This window comes from Hyperolius riggenbachi, chromosome 4, assembly GCF_040937935.1.
Source record: "Hyperolius riggenbachi isolate aHypRig1 chromosome 4, aHypRig1.pri, whole genome shotgun sequence".
NCBI lineage: Eukaryota > Metazoa > Chordata > Amphibia > Anura > Hyperoliidae > Hyperolius > Hyperolius riggenbachi.
Genome location: NC_090649.1, coordinates 364,819,080 through 364,844,343, shown reverse-complemented (window position 1 = coordinate 364,844,343; position 25,264 = coordinate 364,819,080). Strand labels below are relative to the sequence as shown.

General features: G+C 44.2%; 1 protein-coding gene across 1 annotated transcript in view; it reads left to right on the top strand.

The window, feature by feature from the left end:
• Positions 1-1,052: 1,052 nt before the first annotated feature.
• IYD (iodotyrosine deiodinase) overlaps positions 1,053-25,264 on the top strand; it is a 35,103-nt gene continuing 10,891 nt past the window's right edge. Inside the window, exons 1-3 of the mRNA XM_068279550.1 lie at positions 1,053-1,284; positions 19,505-19,702; positions 24,306-24,465. Coding sequence (XP_068135651.1) covers positions 1,095-1,284; positions 19,505-19,702; positions 24,306-24,465 — 548 coding nt within the window. The 5' untranslated portion in view covers positions 1,053-1,094. The remainder of the gene's footprint in view (positions 1,285-19,504; positions 19,703-24,305; positions 24,466-25,264) is intronic.

Sequence of the window (25,264 nt, the reverse complement as noted above, 5' to 3'; positions counted from 1 at the left end):
TTGAAGGAAAATACAGATTAATATGATATCCGACATGGCTAGTGCAGCAGATCAGGGTCCTGGGTAGATTCATACCTGGGTTGTAGGGGCCCCGGGCCCCTCTCGACTGGTGTCAAGAGATCCAGCATGACCCTACGGATCCAATGATACCGCTCTCATAACCACCCTATTTATTGTATTCTGTAAATGGGCAAAAGATTATATAGTACATTCATTTCTTCCTGCTAAGGCTGGAGTCAGCCTGACTGGAGTCCAGCTGTGTCTGCTCTTGGGATCTCCTTTTTTTGAAAGGCCCTGTTGGCTCCTTCAATTAACATCTGAATGTGAGATCAGCTAGGTGTCACCTTATACCTGATGGATGGGCCATCAGCACAGCTTGAAGCCAGGGACTCTCTGGGCCCAGGCTCATTAGCATATCAAAATAGCCATCCAGCCTTTAGGATGGTGCTCTCTCTGCTAAGAAAAGGACTTCAGCTCCCCCTACACACTCAACCCAGATTGTATCGATTTGAAGCGCAATCGATGCAGGGAATCGAGTGCGATCGCTTTTTTCTTCACGGGCGGTTACAGGACGCGCCTGCGGCCCCGCAACCGTCCGTGACACTTGGTTACCCCAATAAATATGGCCGCGGCCTTTCTCCATTTGGTTGTTCTGTCTTTCTATTTAGTATCCTAAGTTGGTTGGTAAGTGGTTAATGAATGGGGTGTGCAATCCCACGTGTGTCAGCATTGCCTGCCTAGTGCATGATATGCTCTTGCAGCCCAAACATGCATCCATGTTTATGATTATTCAGTTACAATAATTCTACAAGAAATAATTTGTGAATCTGTAAATAAATAAATTAAACTACCGATATCAGTTTAACAAAACTAATATTTTTCTGCTAGAAAAACCTCAAATGAATGCAGCAGAATCCACTTGAGGTTTGATCAATGATCCATAGAAAGGTTCACTGGCACACACTTTGCCAAGCTCAGCATGTTGTGAAATCTGAGTTGGCCCTTACATAGGTAAGATCCTCCCCTTTCCTCTTACCTTTGACTTTTGAACAGAACAGAGTTACATTCCTGTGGAAGGCTGAAATGAAACAGCCATGGCTGTATTTTCATTCTTATCACCATTTTTCATTGCTGTCATCTGCCTTCTAGTTGTTATCATCTTGCAAAGTAAGAAGAGCAAACCTAGGAATGAAAAGACTACTAAGGAGAAGAGTAAAGCAGAATCTCGGCCATGGGTAGATGAGGACCTGCAGGATGCCACAGACCTTCCAGCTGAGGGAGATGGTAAGGAGCACGCTGTTCATGTGATTACTATGGTGTCTTTTTGTCATTGTCATGGGAACCCTAGAAATGGTCTTGGTATGCCTAGACCATGCTTTCTCAACCAGGGTTCCTTGAGTACTCTGCAGGGGTTCCTTATAATAGAGGATACTGTAAAAGGAATCACTAAATTGGGGGTCAGAATAATAAAGAGCACATTAATAAAATGCACTACTAGAATAAGGGGACAGTATAATGAGGACCACTGTAATAGGTGGTAACACCGGCGTAACTACCGGGGATGCGATCCCATCAGCTGCAGGGGAGCCCGGGGCCCCTCTAGGGCCCGCCAGCCGTGTGCGGGGGGGGGGGGGGGGGGAGCACTGCCGCCTGCCCGAATCTGGGACCCCCCAGCCAAGTGTGGAACTGGCCGAGGCATCTAATAAACGCTGCGCCAGTTCATTCCCCACAGCCCACAGTCTCCCGGGAGGCAGAGCAGGGCTACGGGAAGATGGCTGCCGAAGCCCTGCACTGGAGACTATTTGTGTCTCCAGTACAAGGCTTTGGGCGCTATCTTGCCAAAGCCCTGCACTCTGCCTGTCAGCGCGGGAGATGTGCTGCAGGAGGATCGTCGGGGGACCTGGTGCAGAGGCCAGGAGAGGAGACTTCTGCCAGGTGAGTTCATTGTTTGTTTTTTTTTTTTTACAGGTGCATTTTATTTTAACCACTTTACCACTGAGGGGTTTTACCCCCTGAGCACCAGAGCAATTTTCACCTTTCAGCGCTCCTTCCATTAATTCGTCTATAACTTTATCATTACTTATCACAATGAAATTAACTATATCTTGTTTTTTCCGCCACCAATTAGGCTTCATTTAGGTGGGACATTATGCCAAGAATTATTTTATTCTAAATGTGTTTTAATGGGAAAATAGGAAAAATGTGTGAAAAAAATTATTATTATTCAGTTTTCGGCCATTATAGTTTTTAAATAATGCATGCTACTGTAATTAAAACCCATGAAATTTATTTGCCCTTTTGTCCCGGTTATAAAACCGTTTAAATTATGTCCCTATCACAATGTTTGGCGCCAATATTTTATTTGGAAATAAAGGTGCATTTTATTCAATTTTGCGTCCATCCCTAATTACAAGCCTATAATTTATAAAGTAACAGTGTTGTACCCGATTAATAATAATAGTTGTTAAATTACGGTGTAGTGTGTATATTATGCAGGTACCAGCACTGGTGAAGAAAACTCAAAAAACCAAAAAGAAACACTAACCAGTATATGCTGCTCAAAAAACTGCACTTTTATTGACACAATATTAGGTATAAAAATTATATACACACTTGATTTCAGAATTATGTCAGAGATGTCTGACATAGTATAATTGCCATGCAATATAAAGTGCTGCTGCTGTGTAAGACAGCGTGGAAGAACCCCCAGAGAATAGCATATATTATTCAAATAGCCCACTGCATAGATCCATCAAAATAGACCAAGGCATAAAACTTTGGTGACGCCAGTACTGCAGACTTGTGAGGAGACCTGAAATGATAATATATAAGGTCATAACCACTCACTGTAGCGCAAAACTGGCTTAGCCAAATTCACACTATGATTGTTAAAGCCAAATAGCTGCCTGGCAGGTAAACCTTGGTGATGCCTGTATCCTTATCCGTGAGGAGACCTATTAAGAGTAGTGCAAAAAGGTCATAACCACTCACAGAGGGCATAAACAGGCATGACCAATGTGATCAAATAATTAAACCACCGGTCAATATGATAATATAATTTAAAGTATAGTAGCCTGAGTCATAATAGTCCAGAGTGGGACGTCTTAGAAGCACCAATCCTTGATTTAATGAGGGACAAATAAGTCTGAAATGTCCGCTGGTATATATAAACCTTAGAGGATAATAGGTGCCACCAATATGGTTGAATAAAAAATCTATTCGCTGAATATATAGGAGCCAGCAGTTCAGTATCAAAGATGGAAGCCAAATCCGCTGTAAAGTATCAAGCCTAAATAGGACAAAATAGTCGCTGAAAAAAGCAGCCTAGATGTCGCCAACCAGAGAAGTATTTTCGAGTCTTGCCAGAAATCTGCAATGTATGTTAAGTATCAGCTCCATGCAAGCAGACATTGTATATGGCACTAGATACATAGTTCCTTCCTGGAAAAAATACATAAGCCAGCAGTTACTGTGATGCACAGTTTCTTAGTACTCAAAGTCTGATATGAAAGTGTGGATATAGTTTGCCATCACATATATTGCATTCAAGTGATATAGAAATGTTCATTGAAGCTGTGCTGTAACAACGTCCTCCCGGACAACCACGCTGCTCTAAGATCACCAGGCAGCCCATACATCCAGCACAGTGGCTAGATAGCATACATTTCGGCCTCTGAACCATGTACTGTTCCAGGAGAGTAATGGAACGCTTATCTGTGAGCTGTGGAACAAAGCAGCTGATGATGCCGCTGGAGACGGCTAGTTGCTTGATCTCTGTGCAATTAGTGCAACATAGCAGTAGATATCACAGTAAGCGGCTGGGACCAGGCCTCTGCATGCTGCGTATGTATATAGAGTTGCTTTAAAATGATGCAAGTACACTGGCACTTATCTTATCTGGCGTCCGGACTTTGTGTGGAATACATGGATTACCGCAATAGAGCGGCTAGAAGCAGTTAGTAACGGCTGGCAACAAGTTGGCTGTCTGACTTTTGCAGGCTTTCTCATGAAGAAATGGCGGCGGCTCCCATCAGTAAGACAGCGGCTCCCAATACAAGAAGAAGGCGTAGCATGACGTCTACGCGTTTCGACCCGCCCACCGGAGCTTCATCAGGACGTGCTACGTCATCACGTTTGCCGTCCTTCTCCCCCAGTATTTATAGTGTGCAGGCCACCATAATTTAGGAGCCTGGAAATCTCCATCTAGTGGAGGAGAAGTACACTTTTTGGCAACATCATTTGGGGACATCTTGTGGTCAAAAACAGACACTGCAATAATAATTATTCAGATGCACTGAAGGGAAAATTATTAAGGCTAAATACAACATAAAGGGATGTTTAAAACTAGGTCTACTATATTTGGATATGAACTCTACTTCAGGTTCAGATCAACATTTAGGCCATAAGGAATCAATGTTTTTAATTGGTATATCCAAAAACTTTCCTTTTTGATTAATTGAGCTCTCATATTACAAAATCTAATTCCTGGGTCCAAACGATATATAGCCTTAAATTTCAAACCTGTCGGATCTGAATTATGGAACTCCACAAAGTGAGAGGCTATTGGGGTTTTGTCTCTTTTTTCCTCCTTTGCAGAGTCAACAATAGATCTCACATGTTCCTGAATTCTAGTACGCAATTCTCTCTCAGTCTTACCTACATAATGTTTCCCGCAAGGGCAAGTCATCTGATACACAACAAAGGTGCTCAAACAATCCACTGGACATCTGATATTATATGTCCTATCTTCTTCTGAATTAGTAAATTTATCTATTTTGTCTACATATCGGCATACAGAGCATTTTTTTGCATTGAGTCATCCCGTGACGTTTTTGAAAAAATTGAGTTTTTTTCGATTTATATTCAGATTGGGTAAGTATATCTGCCAGATTTTTATTCCGTCTCGCCGTAAGTAAAGGTCTTGGGCCTATTATTTCTGAAATTTTTGCATCATTTTGCAATATAGGCCAAAAACGATGCAGGGTGTCTCTGAGTCTGTTCCAATGAGGGCCATATGTAGCTATAAGCCTTCCCGACGCTTGGAGGAAGTACTAGGAGGCTGGGTAAGTTTTTTTTTTCACAATGATCGTGCTGCTTAGCGGAAAAGCAGTGGATCATTGCGGGGCTTAGATCAACTAAAGAGAATGGATTTTCCCGTTCATTGATCTCCGGGCGAGCGGCATGTTTACCCGCGGGAATGCGCGCTAGAGCGAGCGGGAGCGCGGGCAGCGGCGGGAGAGCGGAAAGTACGGATTTCTCCGTCCCTGGGGGTTAAAGGATGGAAAAAGGGACGGAGAATTTCGTACGGGCGGGGGTAAAGTGGTTAATAACTGCTGCCCACTGTATGATTTTCTGTGACTGCTGCCCACTGTACAATTTTCTGGTGAACTCTGCCCACATTGCGATTTTCTGGTGACTGCTGCCCATATTGCGATTTTCTGGTGACTGCTGCCCACATTGCGATTTTTCTGGTGACTGCTGCCCACTTTACGATTATTTTCTGGTCACTGCTGCTCACATTATGATTTTCTGGTGACTGCTGCCCACATTGCGATTTTCTGGTGACTGCTGCCCACTTTACGATTATTTTCTGGTCACTACTGCTCACATTATGATTTTCTCGTGACTGCTGCCCACATTGAGATTTTTCTGGTGACTGCTGCCCACTTTGCGATTATTTTCTGGTCACTGCTGCTCACATTATGATTTTCTGGTGACTGCTGCCCACATTGCAATTTTCTGGTGACTGCTGCCCACTTTACGATTATTTTCTTGTCACTGCTGCTCACATTATGATTTTCTGGTGACTGCTGCCCACATTGCGATTTTCTGGTGACTGCTGCCCACTTTGCGATTATTTTATGGTGAAATGCTGCCCACATTACGATTATTTTATGATGAAATGCTGCCCACTTTACGATTATTTTGTGGTGAAATGCAGCCAATGTTACTATTATTTTATGGTGAAATGCTGCCCACTGTACGATTAATTTCTGGTGCATTACGATTATTTTATGGTGAAACGCTGCCCCATTACAATTATTTTATAGTGCAACGCTGCCGCATTACGATTATTTGGCACCTATGAGGGGGGGCATCCAAATTTTTGCAGGGGGGCCCAGTGATTTCTAGTTACGCCCCTGGGTGGTAATTAAATAAACAGCCACACCTACTTTTAATGTCCATGCCTCCTGCAAAATAAATGCAGGGGTTTCTTGAGATCGAAAAATTTGCAGGATCCTCCAGGTTAAAAAGGTTGAGGAAGGCTGGCTTAGACTGTGTCATTAGTATATGCTCAAGGTGAACACCATAGCATTTATTGTATATCAGCGTTCCTCCATATCTTTCACGCATGCTATCTATATAATAACTTCTGAGCATATTTCAAGGAAAACATTCATTCAAAATATATTGTTCCTGATTATTCTAACATCTGTATATTTTTCCTTTTGGAGTACATTTTTGGCTTGCGCAAATAAAGCTGTAGAACTGCTTTGTGCTGTTGTTTTTTTACAGCTGTTGAGTGTAGAGTGACTATGACGTTTCACACAGAAACATAAAACAATCTTGGAGGGAAAACACTGCATCGGTATTTTAGACTTTTGTGTGCTAATTCATAAAAAAGTTTACACATGCGATAAAAGGTCGGGGAATTCCTGCACTAAATTAGCGGTGATGCCTGAGTTGATACATTTTCTCTGTGCAGAGAGAGTTACTATAAAGGAGGCAGCCCCAACTTCCCTTTAGATGTGCATTTTTTTGAAAACTGCCTCTCCTTGCCCTGAATCTTCTCTGAATCTGTCTATTAGTCTTTCAATCTATTTAATTGCCGCAGCTTAGAAGAACTTCAAGAAATGTTACACATGCAGGCTTTCTGATGTGAAATTTATCTGAAAACAGGTACCCAAGGGGTTAAAAAACACAGCCTGGGTATTCTGGAATGCTTTTTTTTGTTCTGCTCTCACTGCTGCTGCTTGGGAGGTCTGTCTTCATTAGTTTGCCTGTTATCTTGCCTGTTATTGTCTTGCTGGCTTATCTCCTTTTCTAAACAGTCGGTATTCTCTGTTCCCATTCCGCTTGCTCTAGTCTTTATGAATTGACATGTAGTGACATGTGTTGTGATAATCACCGCATAAGGCGGTAATTTCCCGCACTTCTCAGCACGTGTAGCTTTTCATGCGGAAACAGCTTTTATGAATGGACACTTTGCTAAATGGTCAGTAAAGTCAGCTGTTTTGAGCATTACCACATGCGGGAATGCTTTATGAATAGAGGCCAAAGTGGCTGATGAAGCTTCTTATTTTAGCTCAGGGGAGGTGAGCTGTGGCTGCAGTAGTACATCTCTGGTGCACACTGCTCAGGTGTTGGGCAGCTTGTTCATCAACATGTTGAAACAAAGGGCTGGTGCACACCAAGAGCGCTTCTGAGTGCTTTTTTAAAACGCTTGCGCTTCAAAAAGCGCTTGGCTAATGTATTTGAATGGGATGGAGCACACTAGAGCGATGTGCTTTTTTCCCAACGTGGGTCCTGCAGCACTTTTGCTCATTTCTGAGGTGATTCAGCCTCAATTTTAAGTATAGAAAAGTGGAAAATCATTATGAAAAGCGCTAGATCAGAGCAATTTTCCAAGCGTTTTTGTTACAGAAGCTGTTCAGTTACAGTTCTACTGTGACAAAAAATAAAAAACTGCTACACCAAAACGCTCCAAAAATCGTTGGGCATGCTTAAAAAAAATCGCTAGGCACATGCCTAGAATTCGCCTTAAAAAAATTACTTTAAAAAGTGTTGAGCGTTTGCTTTTACGCTACCGCTTTTTGGTGTGCACTGGGCCAAACATGGATAAGCATCTCTTAGGCCTGGAACCCACCAGAGCGCTTTTCTGAGTGCTTTGTGATTTGAAAAGATCTTGCTAATGTAATGCTATGAGCACGCCCGTTTCTTGGGCCGTGCGGGGCGTGCCGCCGCCCGGGGCGCTGTTGGGAGGGGGGCGCTATAATGGAGGGGGGAGCCAGAGCCGCGGGGAGGGCAGCCCGACCTCTCCCTTTCTCTCCTCGCCGCCCTCCGTGCTTCCCCCTCCAGACTGCAGAGTAATGCGCAGGGAGTGCTGTATACAACATACCTCCCTGCGTTCCAAGCGCTGCTCTCTCGCCGGTCGGGCTGCCCTCCCCATGGCTCCGGCTCCCCCCCCTCCATTATAGGGGGGCAGCTACCTATCTAACCTATACTGGGGGCACCTACATAATCTAACCTATGCTGGGGGGCACCTTCCTAATCTAACTTACGCTGGGGGGCAGCTACCTATCTAACCTATACTGAGGGGCACCTACCTAATCTTACCTACACTGGGGGGCACCTACCTAATCTAACCTACACTGGTGGGCAGCTACCTACTCTAACCTACACTGGGGGGCAGCTACCTATCTAACCTACACTGGGGGGAAGCTACCTGTCTATCCTACACTGGTGGGCAGCTACCTATCTAATCTATACTGGGGGGCAGCTACCTAATCTAACCTACGCTGGGGGGCAACTACCTATCTAACCTATACTGGGGGGCACCTACCTAATTTAACCTACATTGGGGGCAGCTACCTATCTAACCTACACTGGGGGGCACCTACCTATCTAACCTATACTGGGGGGCAGCTACCTAATCTAACCTACGCTGGGGGGCAGCTACCTATCTAACCTACACTGGGGGGAAGCTACCTGTCTAACCTACACTGGGGGGCAGCTACCTATCTAATCTATACTGGGGGGCAGCTACCTAATCTAACCTACGCTGGGGGGCAACTACCTATCTAACCTATACTGGGGGGCACCTACCTAATTTAACCTACACTGGGGGCAGCTACCTATCTAACCTACACTGGGGGGCACCTACCTATCTAACCTATACTGGGGGGCAGCTACCTAATCTAACCTACGCTGGGGGCCAGCTACCTATCTAACCTACACTGGGGGGCACCTACCTAATCTAACCTACACTGGGGGCAGCTACCAACTAACCTACACTGGGGGGCAGCTACCTATCTAACCTACACTGGGGGGCAGCTACCTAATCTAACCTACACTGGGGGGCAGCTACCTATCTAATCTATACTGGGGGGCAGCTACCTAATCTAACCTATGCTGGGGGGGCAACTACCTATCTAACCTATACTGAGGGACACCTACATAATCTAACCTATGCTGGGGGGCACCTACCTAATCTAACTTACGCTGGGGGGCAGCTACCTATCTAACCTATACTGAGGGGCACCTACCTAATCTTACCTACACTGGGGGGCACCTACCTAATCTAACCTACACTGGTGGGCAGCTACCTACTCTAACCTACACTGGGGGGCAGCTACCTATCTAACCTACACTGGGGGGAAGCTACCTGTCTAACCTACACTGGGGGGCAGCTACCTATCTAATCTATACTGGGGGGCAGCTACCTAATCTAACCTACGCTGGGGGGCAACTACCTATCTAACCTATACTGGGGGGCACCTACCTAATTTAACCTACACTGGGGGCAGCTACCTATCTAACCTACACTGGGGGGCACCTACCTATCTAACCTATACTGGGGGGCAGCTACCTAATCTAACCTACGCTGGGGGGCAGCTACCTATCTAACCTACACTGGGGGGAAGCTACCTGTCTAACCTACACTGGGGGGCAGCTACCTATCTAATCGTTACTGGGGGGCAGCTACCTAATCTAACCTACGCTGGGGGGCAACTACCTATCTAACCTATACTGGGGGGCACCTACCTAATTTAACCTACACTGGGGGCAGCTACCTATCTAACCTACACTGGGGGGCACCTACCTATCTAACCTATACTGGGGGGCAGCTACCTAATCTAACCTACGCTGGGGGCCAGCTACCTATCTAACCTACACTGGGGGGCACCTACCTAATCTAACCTACACTGGGGGCAGCTACCAACTAACCTACACTGGGGGGCAGCTACCTATCTAACCTACACTGGGGGGCAGCTACCTAATCTAACCTACACTGGGGGGCAGCTACCTATCTAATCTATACTGGGGGGCAGCTACCTAATCTAACCTATGCTGGGGGGCAACTACCTTTCTAACCTATACTGAGGGACACCTACCTAATCTAACCTACACTGGGGGGGCAGCTACCTATCTAACCTATACTGGGGGGCAGCTACCTATCTAACCTATACTGGGGGGCAGCTACCTAATCTAACCTACACTGGGGGGCACTTACCTAATCTAACCTACACTGGGGGGCAGCTACCAACTAACCTACACTGGGGGGCAGCTACCTATCTAACCTACACTGGGGGGCAGCTACCCAATCTAACCTACACTGGGGGGCAGCTACTTATCTAACCTATACTGGGGACACTTATCTAACCTTTATTGGGGGCACCTACCTAGCTAGCCTATACAGGTGGCAACTATACTGGCTACCTATATTGCAGGCACCTACCTAAATAACCTATACTGGGGGCACCTACCTATCTAACCTATGCTGGGGGCAACTATTCTGGCTACCTATATTAGAGGCACCCACCTAGCTAACCTGTACTGGGGCACCTACCTATCTAACTTATACCGGGGGCGCCTGCCTATCTAACCTATACTGGGGGCAACTATACTGGCTACCTATACTGGAGGCACCTACCTGGCTAACCTATAGCGGGGGCAACTATACTGGCTCACCTATGCCTGGCTACCTATACTGGGGTACCTATTCTTGGCTACCTATACTGGGGGGACCTATACTAAGTGCAACTAGACCTGGCTAACCTATACTGCGGGCACCCATACCTTGCTCGGGGAGGGGGGGGGCACAATTTTTACACCCTCGCCCTGGGTGCATTTTAACCTAGAAACTGCACTGGCTATGGGTGTGAGCCCACTTGAGCAATGGGATTTTATAAAAAATCCCCCAAAGCATTGCATAAGCAAAGAGATTTTTCACTAGCTAGCTAGCACTTAGAAAAGGCTGCAGGAATGGCAGATTATTTCCTGCAAGCATTTTGCCGCACATGTTCGGGGGTGCTTTTACGCGTTTTTTACAGTTGCCATATATATATATATATAATTAATCACATATGCATTGCAGCACATTTGACAGCTGTACAAAGAGAAGAGGCAGACAGCACCCAGGGAATCCAGTTGCCTAATTGCCAGATAATGGGGGCCTTCTGCAGTATGTTTTCAAGACAGGGAGTCGCTTGTTTTTAAATGTTTTATTGTCAAAGTAATCATTATGATTTGGATGCGTCACATGACACACTCAGAAGACGTATTGAATTATAGCACACTGGGCAGCCCTGATGAAAACTGAATAGAATATGATGAGAAAACAACAGGCACCACAGTCACTAATGCTCGACCTTATATTTCACCATGGATGGCAGAGACAACAATCGGGTAGAATTCACAGGATCAGCGTGCTCAAACCCAAGGAAACAACAGTTTCATCCAGCACTTAGTAGAAGTACACAGGTTGGCACTTGCACTCCTAGGGCCTGATTCACAAAGCGGTGCAAACACTTTGCACGCCTGTGAAAAGCCCTTTATCACGCCTAAACTTAGTTTAGGCCTGATCTGAAGGAATTCGCGCGAACTCCCGCGCGCAAAGTTTCACCGCGCTACGCGTGCAGCGCACCATGCTTCGCGCGAAGTGCCCATTAAGCCCTATGGGATTTTGCGCGCGTGCCTACGCGCGTACGCGCGCAAAACTTTGCGCGCGGGAGCTTCGCGCGAGTTAGAGCACAAAGTGGTGATAACTTTGCTAGTGCAAAGGTTATCACGCCTAAAGTCTTTTAGGCGTGATAACTGAGTTATCACCGCTTTGTGAATCAGGCCCCTTGTGTAAAAACAGCTTTAATAGTTCAGGCTGTACAGAACAAACACACTTGGTTTCAATAAAACAGTTCCTACCCGATCTTGTGTACCAGTGGGGTGAAGTGGGAACTGTCACAGACCGCAAGGCCGGTCTGCGGATGGGGTAAATCGATCAGAGTCAGAAATCCTCTCACACTGTCATTTTGTCCATCACGAAGCGTAAACCCGACTTCGCAGTTGATGAACTGACTAATGGAGGGAGCGTTCGGACACCAACGGATTCACCACACACATACAATTCAAAGATCTGCCACCAAGCGAGTTACACAGCCCGCTACTGTAATTATACTAGGACTTGGAGAACACTCTATTAACCCCTAGCAGTATGCAAGAACCTGGGTCAGATCGTTATATCTGGGCCGGGTTCTCGCATACGGGTTATAAAGGCACACTTCTATTAACACAGGGTAGCGATTTCAGGAGAATAGGTACGATTGTGTATGTTCAGCAACAGGTCATAACCGCTAAGCGATTTTTAAACGTTTAATAACAAAAATGCATTACATACAGTTATATACACCAATTAACATACATACACAGAGCTTAAAAATAAAAAGGAATAAAATCAGAAAATTCTTACTTAGTTAGCTGAGCAGTCCATTTGAAGAGTGAAGAAAAACAGTCCAGTTTAAAAGTAGGCATTCAGGTTAAGAGTCCTTTGAACACAGCATGCACCGATTCTCCTTGAGCACATGCTTGGACTTTCCTGGTCAATGAAATTTGGAGAACCCCGCAGGTTTGGTCCCGCCCCACTTTTATAGGACCCGAGTCTTCGGGCTGTCACTACCTGGAAAGTAGGTGTGTTTAAGGCGGGTTTACCTCCTAATCAGCAGGCTGCCGCCCCCCAGACTCAGAGCAAGAAATGTACCGATTATTAATAATCTGTGTAACTCCGCCCCAGATTGGCGCATCGCGAATCCGAGACTATATTCATAAGCGGCTTGCGACCCTGTATCAATCGAGGCTACACATGCCTATTCTATTGCATTCGCTCTACACAGGCCGGATAAAGTGGTTTCTCTATTGATTCCTGATAGCTAGAAAATTATAATTCAGGTGAACGACAGAACTGTTTCCTAGGTATCAGGAAATGTGTTTGTTGTCTTTCTGTGCCAAAACCCATTTTGAATTATTAATAAATTAAAGTTCCCTTTGTTTGAAGCTTATGAGTTTGGAGGGAATTTTGAATCTCAACCAGTTTGAGCTGGCTTGGGGGGAACATGAGCTGTGTAGCCAAATGGCTTCTGCCCAGGGGTTTTGGCCACGTTTGAAATTCTTTCCTGACACAGGATGTGGGGGAAGGTTACTGTACTCTCTGCAATGCTCTCAGAGGGGGAAAAGAGAAAGGAAGGGCATTTTTTGTAGTTACACAGCACTGACAGTAATTGTGCACGACCATACGAAAATTGTTGGCGATTGCGTACGACTTTCCGTAATGTTCATCACAGGAGCGATGGATAGCCTGACACACGTTTCACTCAAATGAGCATCTTTTGAGGATCTGCGCACGCCGTCTCGTCCGCGCTGAAGGTTTAAATAAGGGTGGAATCCCATAAGTCTCGGCGTGTGGCCGGCCGTCGCCTGCCCTACTACTTCTGGGACGTTGCTCCATCTTGCAGCCTATGACTTCAGCTCCCTTTTTATATTTCAGCTCCATCTTGTGGTCATTGCTCTAACTACGTGTACCTATTTTTGTACGCATGAGCAGCAGCAACCACCGTGCAACGCCTGAACTTCTGGTTAAGCGTACATTGTGACGCAACATCCCGGAAGTAGTAGGGCGGGTGACGGCCGGCCGCATGCCGAGACTTATTGGATTCTACCCTTATTAAACCTTCAGCGCGGACGAGACGGCGTGCGCAGAGCCTCAGAAGACGCTCATTTGAGCGAAATGTGCATCAGGCTAGCCATCGCTCCCACTTCACCCCACTGGTACACAAGATCGGGAAGGAACTGTTTTATTGAAACAAGTGTGTTTGTTCTGTACAGCCTAAACTATTAAAGCTGTTTTTACACAAGGAGTGCAAGTACCAACCTTTTTACTTCTACTAGGTGCTGGATGAAAACTGAATAGGACAGCAGAGAGTAACAATGCACAGTGCTGAATGTGGTACACACTGCTCTGCTGCACTTTTCTCTGCTTACCGAACTAATACAAGAACTGCAACCACCGCCGAACTGCCCATGCCGCCAAGTGTTGCTTTTGGAGCGGCATCTTGTCCTGCTCCCAACCACCCTGTGGATAGCCTTACCTTTTCAGTGGCCGCTTCCTCTATAACAGTCCCCATCCCCCTTGCAACCCGCTGCCCCTATAGAGACCTCATATCACAGTGGCTCGCCTATCAGTGCTTATACAGGAAATAAGTTACTTCCTGTATATGGGATATGATAGGCGAGCTGCTGTCCTATCACAGCGGCACAGCGGGTCGCTCTGTTATGAGGTCTGTGTAGCGGTGGCAGGGAGATGGGGAGGGGGGACTACCTGTCTGGCTACCTGTACTGGGGCAACTAAACTTACTACCTATACTGGGCCTGAGGGCAACTAAACTGGCTATCTATACTGGGCCTGGGGGTAGCTACACTGGCTACCTATACTGGCCCTGGGGGCAACATAACTGGATACCTATACTGGGCCTGGGAGCAACTATACTGTCTACCTATACTGAGCCTGGGGGGGAACTAAACTGGCTACCTATACTGGGCGTGGGGCAACTATACTAGCTACCTATACTGGGGGGCAACTATACTGACTACCTACTGGGGCACCTACCTGGCTAACCTATACTGGGGGCAACTACACTGACTACCTTTACTGGGGGCACCTATACCTGGATACCTACCTATACTGAGGGTGTTTTTTTTACTTTTCTTCGGTTGCACCATAGCTAAAATGTGCAGTGCAAATTGTCGGGTGAAGTACGATAGTTCCAAATCGGGGGTGGGGGGCATCCTCACAGGTTTTCCTCAGGCAGCAAAAAGTCTAGAACCGGCCCTGACTGAAACCAATGGGGATGGGGGGTTGTTAATGTCGGTCAACAGGTCAAGTGAGGGAAGGCTGGGGTGCCCTATTAATAGAGTGGAGGTAACTGGCAGGGAATTGAGATAACTGTCAGAAGAAATACATATGAATAAGAAACATTTTGAAGATTAAAAGTTTACATCAAAGGATACAAATGTAAAGATGTGTGAGAGTGGGTGTTAAAAGGGATGTGCATCAATGAATAAAATGTACCGGTAATTTTGTGACGAGAAACAATTTGGGATGATCAATGAGATGCCAATATTTCCAAGTTCGTGATTATGTAAATTTGCGTCTAAATGTATGCAGCTTGAAAATGGACCAACCAATGTAAGCCTTCGTAGGACTTGATTGGTCCATTTCATTTTCAAGCTGCATAAAGTTGCATGTACATTTAAATAATCCTGCAATATTAGCATCTCATTGATCATCCCAAATAAATAATTACATAGATTCAACAAGTTGGCAAGTCTACTCTGCACATCCTTAACCTCCCTGGTGGTATGATTATTTCCAGATTTTAGGGTCTTTTTAAAATGTTTCAGACGCTAAAATCTGGAAAAAATCATGCCGCCAGAGTCTCTGCAGCAATACCAGCACTCACTCACCTCCCTGGACTCCAGCGCTGCAATTTTACCTCTGTCCTCCGGGTGGCACTGTAACTCTGTAGTGAGATCTCTGACAGTGACCTTACAAGAGTGATTCAGAGCCTCGGAGGACAGGAAGGAGAATGGCTACTGACGTCTGGATACCCCGAGAGGTGAGTAAAAGCGCCCGCTGCGCACTATACTCTGCACTGAGCTCCCGGCAACCAGCCCGATCTACACTGGGGATTACTGCCAAGAAGGTTAAAAGACAACTAAAGTGAGAGGGAAATGGAGGCTGCCATATTTATTTCCTTTTAAGCAATACTAGTTACCTGGCAGTCCTGCTGCTCCTTTGCCTCTAATACTTTTGGCGATAGACCCTGAAAAGGATGCAGCAGATTAGGTGTTTCTGACATTATTGTCAGATCTGGGCTAGTTAACATTACAAGAGCTTTTCTAAGCGCTTTGTGATTTTAAAAGCTCCTGCTAATGTAATTCTATGTGTGTGTTCTCACTGGAGCAATGTGGTTTTGTAAAAAATCCCCCATAACATTGCATTAGCAAGAGCTTTTCAAATCACTAGCGCTTAAAAAAGCTCTTGCAGTGTGAAGCCCAGACCAGCCAAGACTGGATTAGCTGCATGCTTGTTTCTTGTGTGATTCAAACACTACTGCAGCCAAATCGATCAGCAGGACCTCCAGCCAACCGGTATTATTTAAGAGGAAATCAACATGGCAGACTCCTTATACTTCTCACTACAGTTGTGCTTTAAGGCCCCTTTCACACTTGATGGTGATGCATTCCGTTGCAGTGCGATTGTTATGTGATTGCACTGCAACAGTCCTGAAAGGTCACCACGCATGTTACTGCTGCGGTGCCACCATATTGTTGAGCCATAATTTCCAATGAAAGTATGCCTCACTCCCAGGTTCACTGCGCATGATGCACAGTTACTATTGCAGTGTCACAACGGGACCCACTGCACCACACACAGCATTCAGTGTGATAGCGCCAGAGCTATCACTGCTTCTAGATGCGATGCAGCCTTATAGTGAGACACGACGGAACACATTAAGTGTGAACGGGCCCTTAGATGAGGTATTGCGGTAATCAATTCTTCTTCTGGGACAATTTTGCATGGCTTTTGCACTTCCTTAACTGTAGGACGGTTTGGTGAATTCATGCTAAATTGCCACAGTTTCCTCTAAGGCCTCTTTTTCTCAGACTGTTGATGGGCAGTGAAATGCCTCTCAAACTCTCACAACTGCTCACTGCTGCCTGGTAACTGCTTGTTGCTGCCTGGTAACTGCTTGCTGAGCACACAGCTCAATAGTCCATGGAAAAGAGGCCTTACTTTGCTACTAGTATCGAAAGTTGCAAGAAACATGCAGAACCTCAGCTGGTTAAGACTGATTAGGGAGAAAAAAGTTTGACAAACCTGTGTGCTGTTTGTCATTTCACTTGCACAGTCTGTTTGGAGCTCAGATCACTGTGATTTCTTCTACCCACAGGTGTGCTTAATTATGCTTCACCTGAACAGCTCCTTCATATGGACTGCCCTTTCTTTACAAAAGCTGCCATAATATTTAGTGGCTATATAGTGTTGCTGAATGCTGAGTTCTGTCCTTTTGCTTGCTTTGCTTGCTTTTCACTGCACATATCATACCTCTCAACTTTTTGAGATGAGAAAGAGGGACACTTGAGCCATGCCACTGCCACACCCCTGATCAGGGCTGGATTTGTACTCTTTACCGCCCAAGGCCACAAGGCAAATTATGTAACACTTGTTATGTAGTTTGCATAGGATGCGTTATTCACACAAGTGCGTTGCATGTAGAATGCATGTTACACCATGTTTCATAAGTAACGTTGTGTGTATAATGCATATTCCACAATCTATGTAGCATACGCAGTGGCCGTTGAGGTTGTGTAACACCTGATAAAAATTATGTGTGTTGCCTGTGCACACAAGTTTTACCAACTATGGGTCATGATTTGTGGATATGTGGTTAGAAGACACTAAGGCCTGTGGAACAATTGCATTCTCTATACCAGTGATGGCTAACCTTGGCACTCCAGCTGTGACACAACTACAAATCCCATCATGTCTCTGTCTCCCGAGTTATGCTTAGAGCTGTCACAGTATTGCAATGCCTCATGGGACTTGTAGTTCCACCACAGCTGGAGTGCCAAGGTTAGCCATCACTGCTCTATACTATTGTAAAAAAAATGTTTCCTCATTATATTAATTTATAGTAAATATTAACCATTTAAGCCTTCTGGACGTAGAAGCTATGTCCAGAAGGCCATGTGCACTCCCGCGCGCTCCCACGGCCAATCGCACGTGTGCTCCTGGCTGCAGATCGTTAGCCCAGGAATCAATGAATCGGGACATGGTGCCCGATCATGGATTCCTTTACCCGACAGAAAAAATGACCGCTTCTCTCGGAAGCCTCACTTTTTCTGCCTCCTACGTCCCTCTAAGCGTACATGTTATGCTTAGAGTGACGTCATGTAAACAAACTAAAGGTTGCCATCTTGTGACCAAAAAGTAAAACTACATTCACATGTAAAAAAAAAATACAAATAAACACATATTTACATTAAAAAAATTACTATTTACATCCCACCCTCCCAAAAATACCCAAATAAAATGTTTAATTAAAAAAAAAAAAAGTCAATTAAAAAAAAAAACACGTAAATATTTACCTAAGGGTCTAAACTTTTTAAATATTCATGTAAAGATAAAATATTTCTATTTTTTTATTATAAGCTTGTAAATAGTGATGAATGCAAAATGGAAAAAATGTACCTTTTTATTTCCAAATAAAATATTGTCACCATACATTGTGATAGGGACATCATTTAAATGGTGTAATACCCGGGACTATTAGGCAAATACAATACCTGGGTTTTAATTATGGAGGCATGTATTATTTTAAAACTATAATGGCTGAAATCTGAGAAATAATGATTTTTTTTCTTATACTTCCTGTTAAAATGCATTTCCAGTAAAGTAGCTCTTAGCAAAATGTACCACCCAAAGAAAGCCTAATTGGTGGCGGAAAAAACAAGATATAGATCAGTTCATTGTGATAAGTAGTGATAAAGTTATAGGCTAATGAATGGGAGGTGAACATTGCTCAGATGCATAAAGTGAAAACGGCTGAAGGCTGAAGTGGTTAATAGTTTCATAATAATAAAAAGATCTTTAAACCAAATGTGTACTGGGCAGTATATGTAGATGTCTATTGCTAACACTCTCTTGAACATGCTTTTTGCCAGGCTGGCAGAGGTTAAGGGTCAAGATCAGGCATCAGGAGATGGAAAAAGTCAGACCACAGAAAATGGGGGTGTTAAGTACAAACAACTAACAGTAGAAAGGTATGGGAGATCAGGCAACAGAAAGGGTAGGTTAATCAACAAGCAAAGAATGATAGTTGTTCAATCAGGCTGATAACTAACACACAAGGAGCTCAAGAGGTTGGGCAGAGATAAAAAGCAACAATTAAAGCAGTGTTCCCCAACCCTGCCCTCAGGGCCCTCCAACAGTGCATGTTTTGTAGAAATCCACAAAGGTAGTTAATCAGCTCTACTAAAACACCAATTACCTCACCTGTGCATGTTTGTGGTTTTCTGCAAAACATGTATTGTTGGTGGGCCTTGTGACAGGGTTGGGGAATTGTGGATTAAAGGATATCTGTGGCAAAGTGTTTTGAACAAAGGGACAGATCCGGCATGTATGAGCAGCAGTCCTCCTGCCCACCGCTCCCCCTGATCTCCTCCGCCCCCTCTGTCACCTTGCAAATGCCCCCTTTTGTACAAACGTCTCCTTGAATGTCTGTTTACACTTTGGACTAGTTTAAACAACAAGCCCTGATTTAAAGTCCTTTACTATGTGGTCCTGCCAATGGTAATGCGTGTTTCTCTCCGGATATTAGTCCTCTGTTGATGCTATGGCTATACTTGTAGCCTTGTCCTGTACATACAATCTTTATTACTTTATTACCAGAAAGAAAAGACGATTGGCAAGATGATGAAGAAGAAAATCTTTTGCATATCCCATTCAGCCCAGTGCGATACTCTGAACAGGAAATGGTGAACAGAACAAAGGAATTTTATGAGATGCTGAACCAAAGAAGATCTGTGAGGTTTATCAGCGATGAGCCTGTTCCAAGAGAAGTGATTAACAACATCATCAGGGCAGCCGGTAATTCTACAGTCATTTATCATAGTAACATTCTCACTGCACACGCACACACACACACACACACACACACACACACACACACACACACACACACACACACACACACACACACACACACACACACACACACACACACACACACACACACACACACACACACACACACACTGAGCACGGTGGGTAGCACACTTGCTTTGCAGCGCTGGGCCCTCAGTTTGTATCCCAGCCAAGGCACTATCTGCACGGAGTTTGTATGTTCTCCCCGTGTCTACGTGGGTTTCATCCAGGCACTTCAATTTCCTCCCACGTCCCCAAAGCATACCGATAATATTAATTGGCGTACCTCTAAATTGGCCCTAGACTAAGAAGTATACACTACAAGATACATACAGAGATATATGACTATGGTAGGGATTAGATTGTGAGCCCCACTAAGGGACAATTACGGTAATTGACAAGACAATATACTCTGTACAGCAATGCGGAATATGTCAGCGTTATATAAATACTAAATAATAATAATAATAATGTCTTCTACAAACTAATTCTTTGAATCTCCTTATAATTAATAATAATGTTAAATGTTTTCATTTTACTTTTTTAGCCAATACAATTAAATATTGGTTATCGATCATACTGCAGTCAGCGTGTTTTTTGACTGCAGGAAGTGATTAAAGGACAAATGAAGCGAAAGGGATATGGAGGCTGCCATATTTATTTCCTTTTAAGCAATAGTAGTTGCTGGCTATCCTATTGATCCGCTGCCTCTAATACTTGTAGCCACAGACTGTAAACAAGCATGCAGCAGATAAGGTGTTTTCTTTCTCCTCCCGATCCCCGCATTTCCCCACAGGCTTTCTTCCGCTTTGGCTGGCTTTGGAAGTCTTCGGAAGCACCTGGGCTCCAAAAAACGGGCTGTTCCACACTGTGAACGGGCGAGCGCCCTCTCTCACACACTCCCCTGTGTCCACTATCCACCCATCCACTTCTGCAGCTATTTTAGGATGAACTATTATTCCTTTGTTGCCATTTTGTGTTGAACATTTGGTATTGTGCTCGATCTACTGTGTTTTCCTGAAAATAAGACACTGTATTATATTAATTTTTGCTCCGAAAAATGTGCTAGGGCTTATTTTTAGAGAATGTCTTATTTTTGGCAGAAACACTGGTAGTTTTCCTATACAAAATGTATATACTACATGCCATGCTGAAACACAAGCAGCATGCACAGATCTTGTGGTTTGCAGATATTGGCTCTCACTTACAAGAAATTGATTCTGCTGATCATGTGAGTAAGAGTCTATTTCTTGCAGGCAGAGATCTCTGTCAGGCTCCCCAGAGCTATGATAGGATAAGCTGTGTGTCCTGGGAAAAGGTGAAGAGGTGAAGTGCTGCTGATGCTTATCACGACAGATCAGGAGGGCTGGCGGCAACAAAAACACAAATTGCCTGACACATATACAGGACTGCAGAACTCACATTATACTGCTCCTCTCCTGTATCCAGGCTTTGTATTGAGCGTGACTTGCTGGTGTCTTGTGGGCTGCTCCTAGGGCTTACATTCTGGGGATGTCTTATATTTCAAGCATGCTAGGAATTCCTGCTAGGGCTTATTCTTAGAGGATGTCTTACTTTAGGGGAAACAATCTATCTATCTATCTATCTATCTATCTATCTATCTATCTATCTATCTATCTATCTATCTATCTATCATGATGAAAAAATGATCAACATGTGTCTGTCTTTGTGTTGTAAATTTCTGCTTCCATTCTCTAGAGATATCGATAAAATTAAAGTTCACCCTGACCTAGTGTTTAATTTTTGGGAACACAGGCTGACTAGATTATTTTTTTCCCTCAGAAACACAGTCCTGAGGGCTGGTTAACATTGCAAGAACTTTTTCTAAGTGATTGTGATTTGAAAAGCTCTTGCTAATTTAATGCTATGTGTGTGTTCTCACTTGAGAGATGTGATTTTATTAGCATTAGCAAGAGCTTTTCAAATCACAAGCATTTAACATACTCTTGCAGTGATCTTAGTTTGCAGTTCTTGGCTATGACCTGCCTCATCATTATAAAGCCAACAAATGAGAGGTTGATCTGTCTCCTGTTTTAGCCATTGTGATATTCTGGAGGAAGTTCTGGTGTTTAGCTCATATTGGTAGAGGAGATCATAGCATCAAGGGTCACAATAAATATACCAGCCAGCGAGTCTTTTTAGGGTTAAAACAAAACAACACAGCTTTATTTTGTCAGTCAAACAATGTCTAAAAACAGCAACAACAATACACCACACCGGGTATTCAGCAATCACACTGCAGGTAAAGCACTCTGCTTCTGTGCCAACCCTGACCTCGGGTTATCTTCAGGGTTACTGCATACCACCCCTGTTACAATCCACAGCCACACTGGCTCGTGAGTGACACTCGGGTCTAATGCCAGTCCTGGGCCACACACCTTTTCCAGGCTTCTCCTAGATTACTGGAGTCCAACTCCCCTCCAGCACTTTACAGCAGCTTTCCTGCTTCAACAGGCCTGACAGCCCTCTTGGCTGCACAGCCTTTCAGGAGCCTTCTTGCTCCACACACAGCCCACTGCATACTGAGAGATGCAGCCTCTTATGCAAATAATGCAGGTGAGCCAGTTAACCCTCTCTCTGCCAGACTCAAGCCTGGTCCTGGAGTAGTGTGGCATGCAAGGCCCACCCTTCTCCCAATACATGCCAGTCCTGGATACCAAACGAATCTGCACAATATTGTTGTTGCTAATGTGTAACAACTAACACTAACTATGACCTTTTCATCCAAATTCAAGCCAGAAACAGGCAGACATTTGCTCTGTACCTCACACCATATTGTAAATGAAAGGAAATATTCTGTAAATAATAGCTTCCTTTCTAAATAGCTGCAACAGATGAGTGCTATCAACAATAGAAATGCAGATATCCTGCCATTGAAATATTCTTTACCTACAAAGGATACATCTTGATAGTATCCACCTAAAACTATTATTTAGGTGTTCTATGAACGTAGGGGCTGGTTTGCACTATAGAGAATTTTAATTGAAAGATGGGTACTTACACCACTGACGGGGCATGGGTTGCACAGTTAGCATAACCAGTGTTACCTACAGTGGCGTAGCAATAGGGGTGCAAAGGTTGTGACTGCCCCGGGGCCTGTGGGCTAGAGGGGCCTAAGGGGCCCTCCCTCAATCAAGCTATTAGCTCTTGATTGGTTCTGTGTTGGTTATAATCACTTATGTAGATGCATAGTGGTAAAAGAAATAGTGGCAAAAGAAAACTTTGCTTCACTGTATCCAATTTTTAAAGGTCCAATCTTTATTGAACAGATTACAGCACTGGGTAGCTCATGTGTATCAGAGCAGGTATAGCTACTTAGTCATAGCTAGAATACAATGCAGTCTGAAATAATTTATAGGGCAGGTAGTGACCAATGACCATCCACAATGGGAATTACAGCAGTCTTAAAGAGACCTACACAATGCAATAAAATCACATTTCAGCAGAACATTAAAAAAGGGAGGCATGCCCCTATGCACATAGTATAACAACAAGTGGTAAAAGGGAACAACAAAGAAACCAATTACACGAGGAACACTAGATATAGAAATCAAAACAAAGGCTTCAGGTGCTATTGAATAATCACATCATAAATGCAATATAACCTATCAATTGGTCTCATATACTAGATTGCCATCCCATTTCACATTCATGCCCTGGAGAGTCCAAGGGCCCACTTGCCAGATCCAAAAGGCCTCTCGCTTTTAAAAGTGTCCTCTGAATGTCCCTTCATCTGATAGACCGGAAAATCTCTACTCCTGGAATCAATCTCACTGATGGACAAATAAAATTCTTTAAAACACTAAATAGATTACTCAAATTATTCATGCTCCAACCTGGACCATTAAAGTGCTCTGAAATTCTTTTATGTAAAACCAGAGTGGTGCTACCAATGTACTGCAGCATGCAAATAGTACAAGATACCATATACAACCCTTTAAATCATTAGACCCATTTGTAAGGTGAACTTGTATGTTGTATTGTTTGGGGATGGTCACAATTATGGTGCCAGATTGCAGAGTGGTGATTTTAAAGAATCTTATATCAGGCTTATTTTACAGAATCTTTATTTTTATTTTTAAAAAATCCAGTGTGAAAGTACCTTATAAGACAAGACAAAACAAAAAACATTTATATGGCGCTTTTCTCCTGGTGGACCCAAAGCACTTAAGCCTTAGCCCCTAGAGCATGCTCTGTAGGCAGTAGAAGTATTAGGGAGTCTAGCCCAAGGACTTCTTACTGAATATGTTCCTGCTTACTGAACAGGAAGAGCTGATATTCAAACCCTGGTCTCCTGTGTCAGAGGCAAAGCTCTTAACCAGTACACTAGCCAGCCACTTTAAGCATTCACTTTGGTTATTGTATTATTATATTTGATGACCTTTCTTTATGGGCAAATTTTGGTTAAAATAATTGTGTGAATTATACCCAGTAACTGCCCTGCATTCATCTGCTTCAACTTTATCACCCTGGTTTCCAATGCATAACCGTAGTGACACCCATTTTACCACTTGCCAATTCCCAGGGACATCTCCAAGTGGTGCCCATACTGAGCCATGGACATTTGTGGTGGTGCAAAATCCAGAAGTGAAGCATAAGATTCGGGGGATTATCGAAGAAGAGGAGGAAGTAAACTACCGTAAAAGAATGGGTGAAAAATGGGTTAAAGACCTTAAAAGATTAAGGTAAAAAATTAAGAAAACATGGTGTCTCTGAGATATTCATGCTGCCTGTAAGTGATACAATGAGAAGACTTGGGATATGGAAATAGTGGCCAAAAAAACCCCTCATACCAGTGTGTACATCAGTACCTATATATGCATACTGCAGGGTAACCGTAGGCAGGTAGGTGCAACTAGGTCACTTCTTGTTAACGCGGGGGCTTTCCATTTAAGACTGGATCGAGGCCGCACATCTAGCGGAAGTAACAAGAGTGCAGTCACAGGGGAGCATAAAGGGAATACTGCGCGGCACAGTATTTCCATATTGGTCAGACTGAATGGGAACAAGAACGGGGCTGGGAATAGAGAAAATGGCAGCATGGTGGGGAAATCAGAGGGCACCGTACCGTAAGTGACCACTAACACCCTCCCACCAGCACAATATGTTTTTTTAACAGATTAAGCTGGGCTCTGGTATCCTTTAATCCTTTAATGATGAGTTCTGAACTTTCTGGATCCATTATATAGATAATTGTTAAACAATTATATGTATAATGGATCCCCAATTAAAAAAAAAACATATTGTGCTGGTGGGAGAGTGTTAGTGGTCACTTACCGCTCTCTGTTTTCCCCAGCATGCTTCTGTTTTCTCTATTCCCGGCCCCGTTCTGGTTTCTGTTCAGTCCAACCAATATGGAAATACTGTGCTGCACATGCGCAGTAATCCCTTTTTGCTCTCCTGTGAACGCGCTCTTGTTACTTCCGCTAGACGTGTGGCCTCGCTCCCGTCTTGCTGGCGTCGCGGCGTGCATGCTCCTCAGCC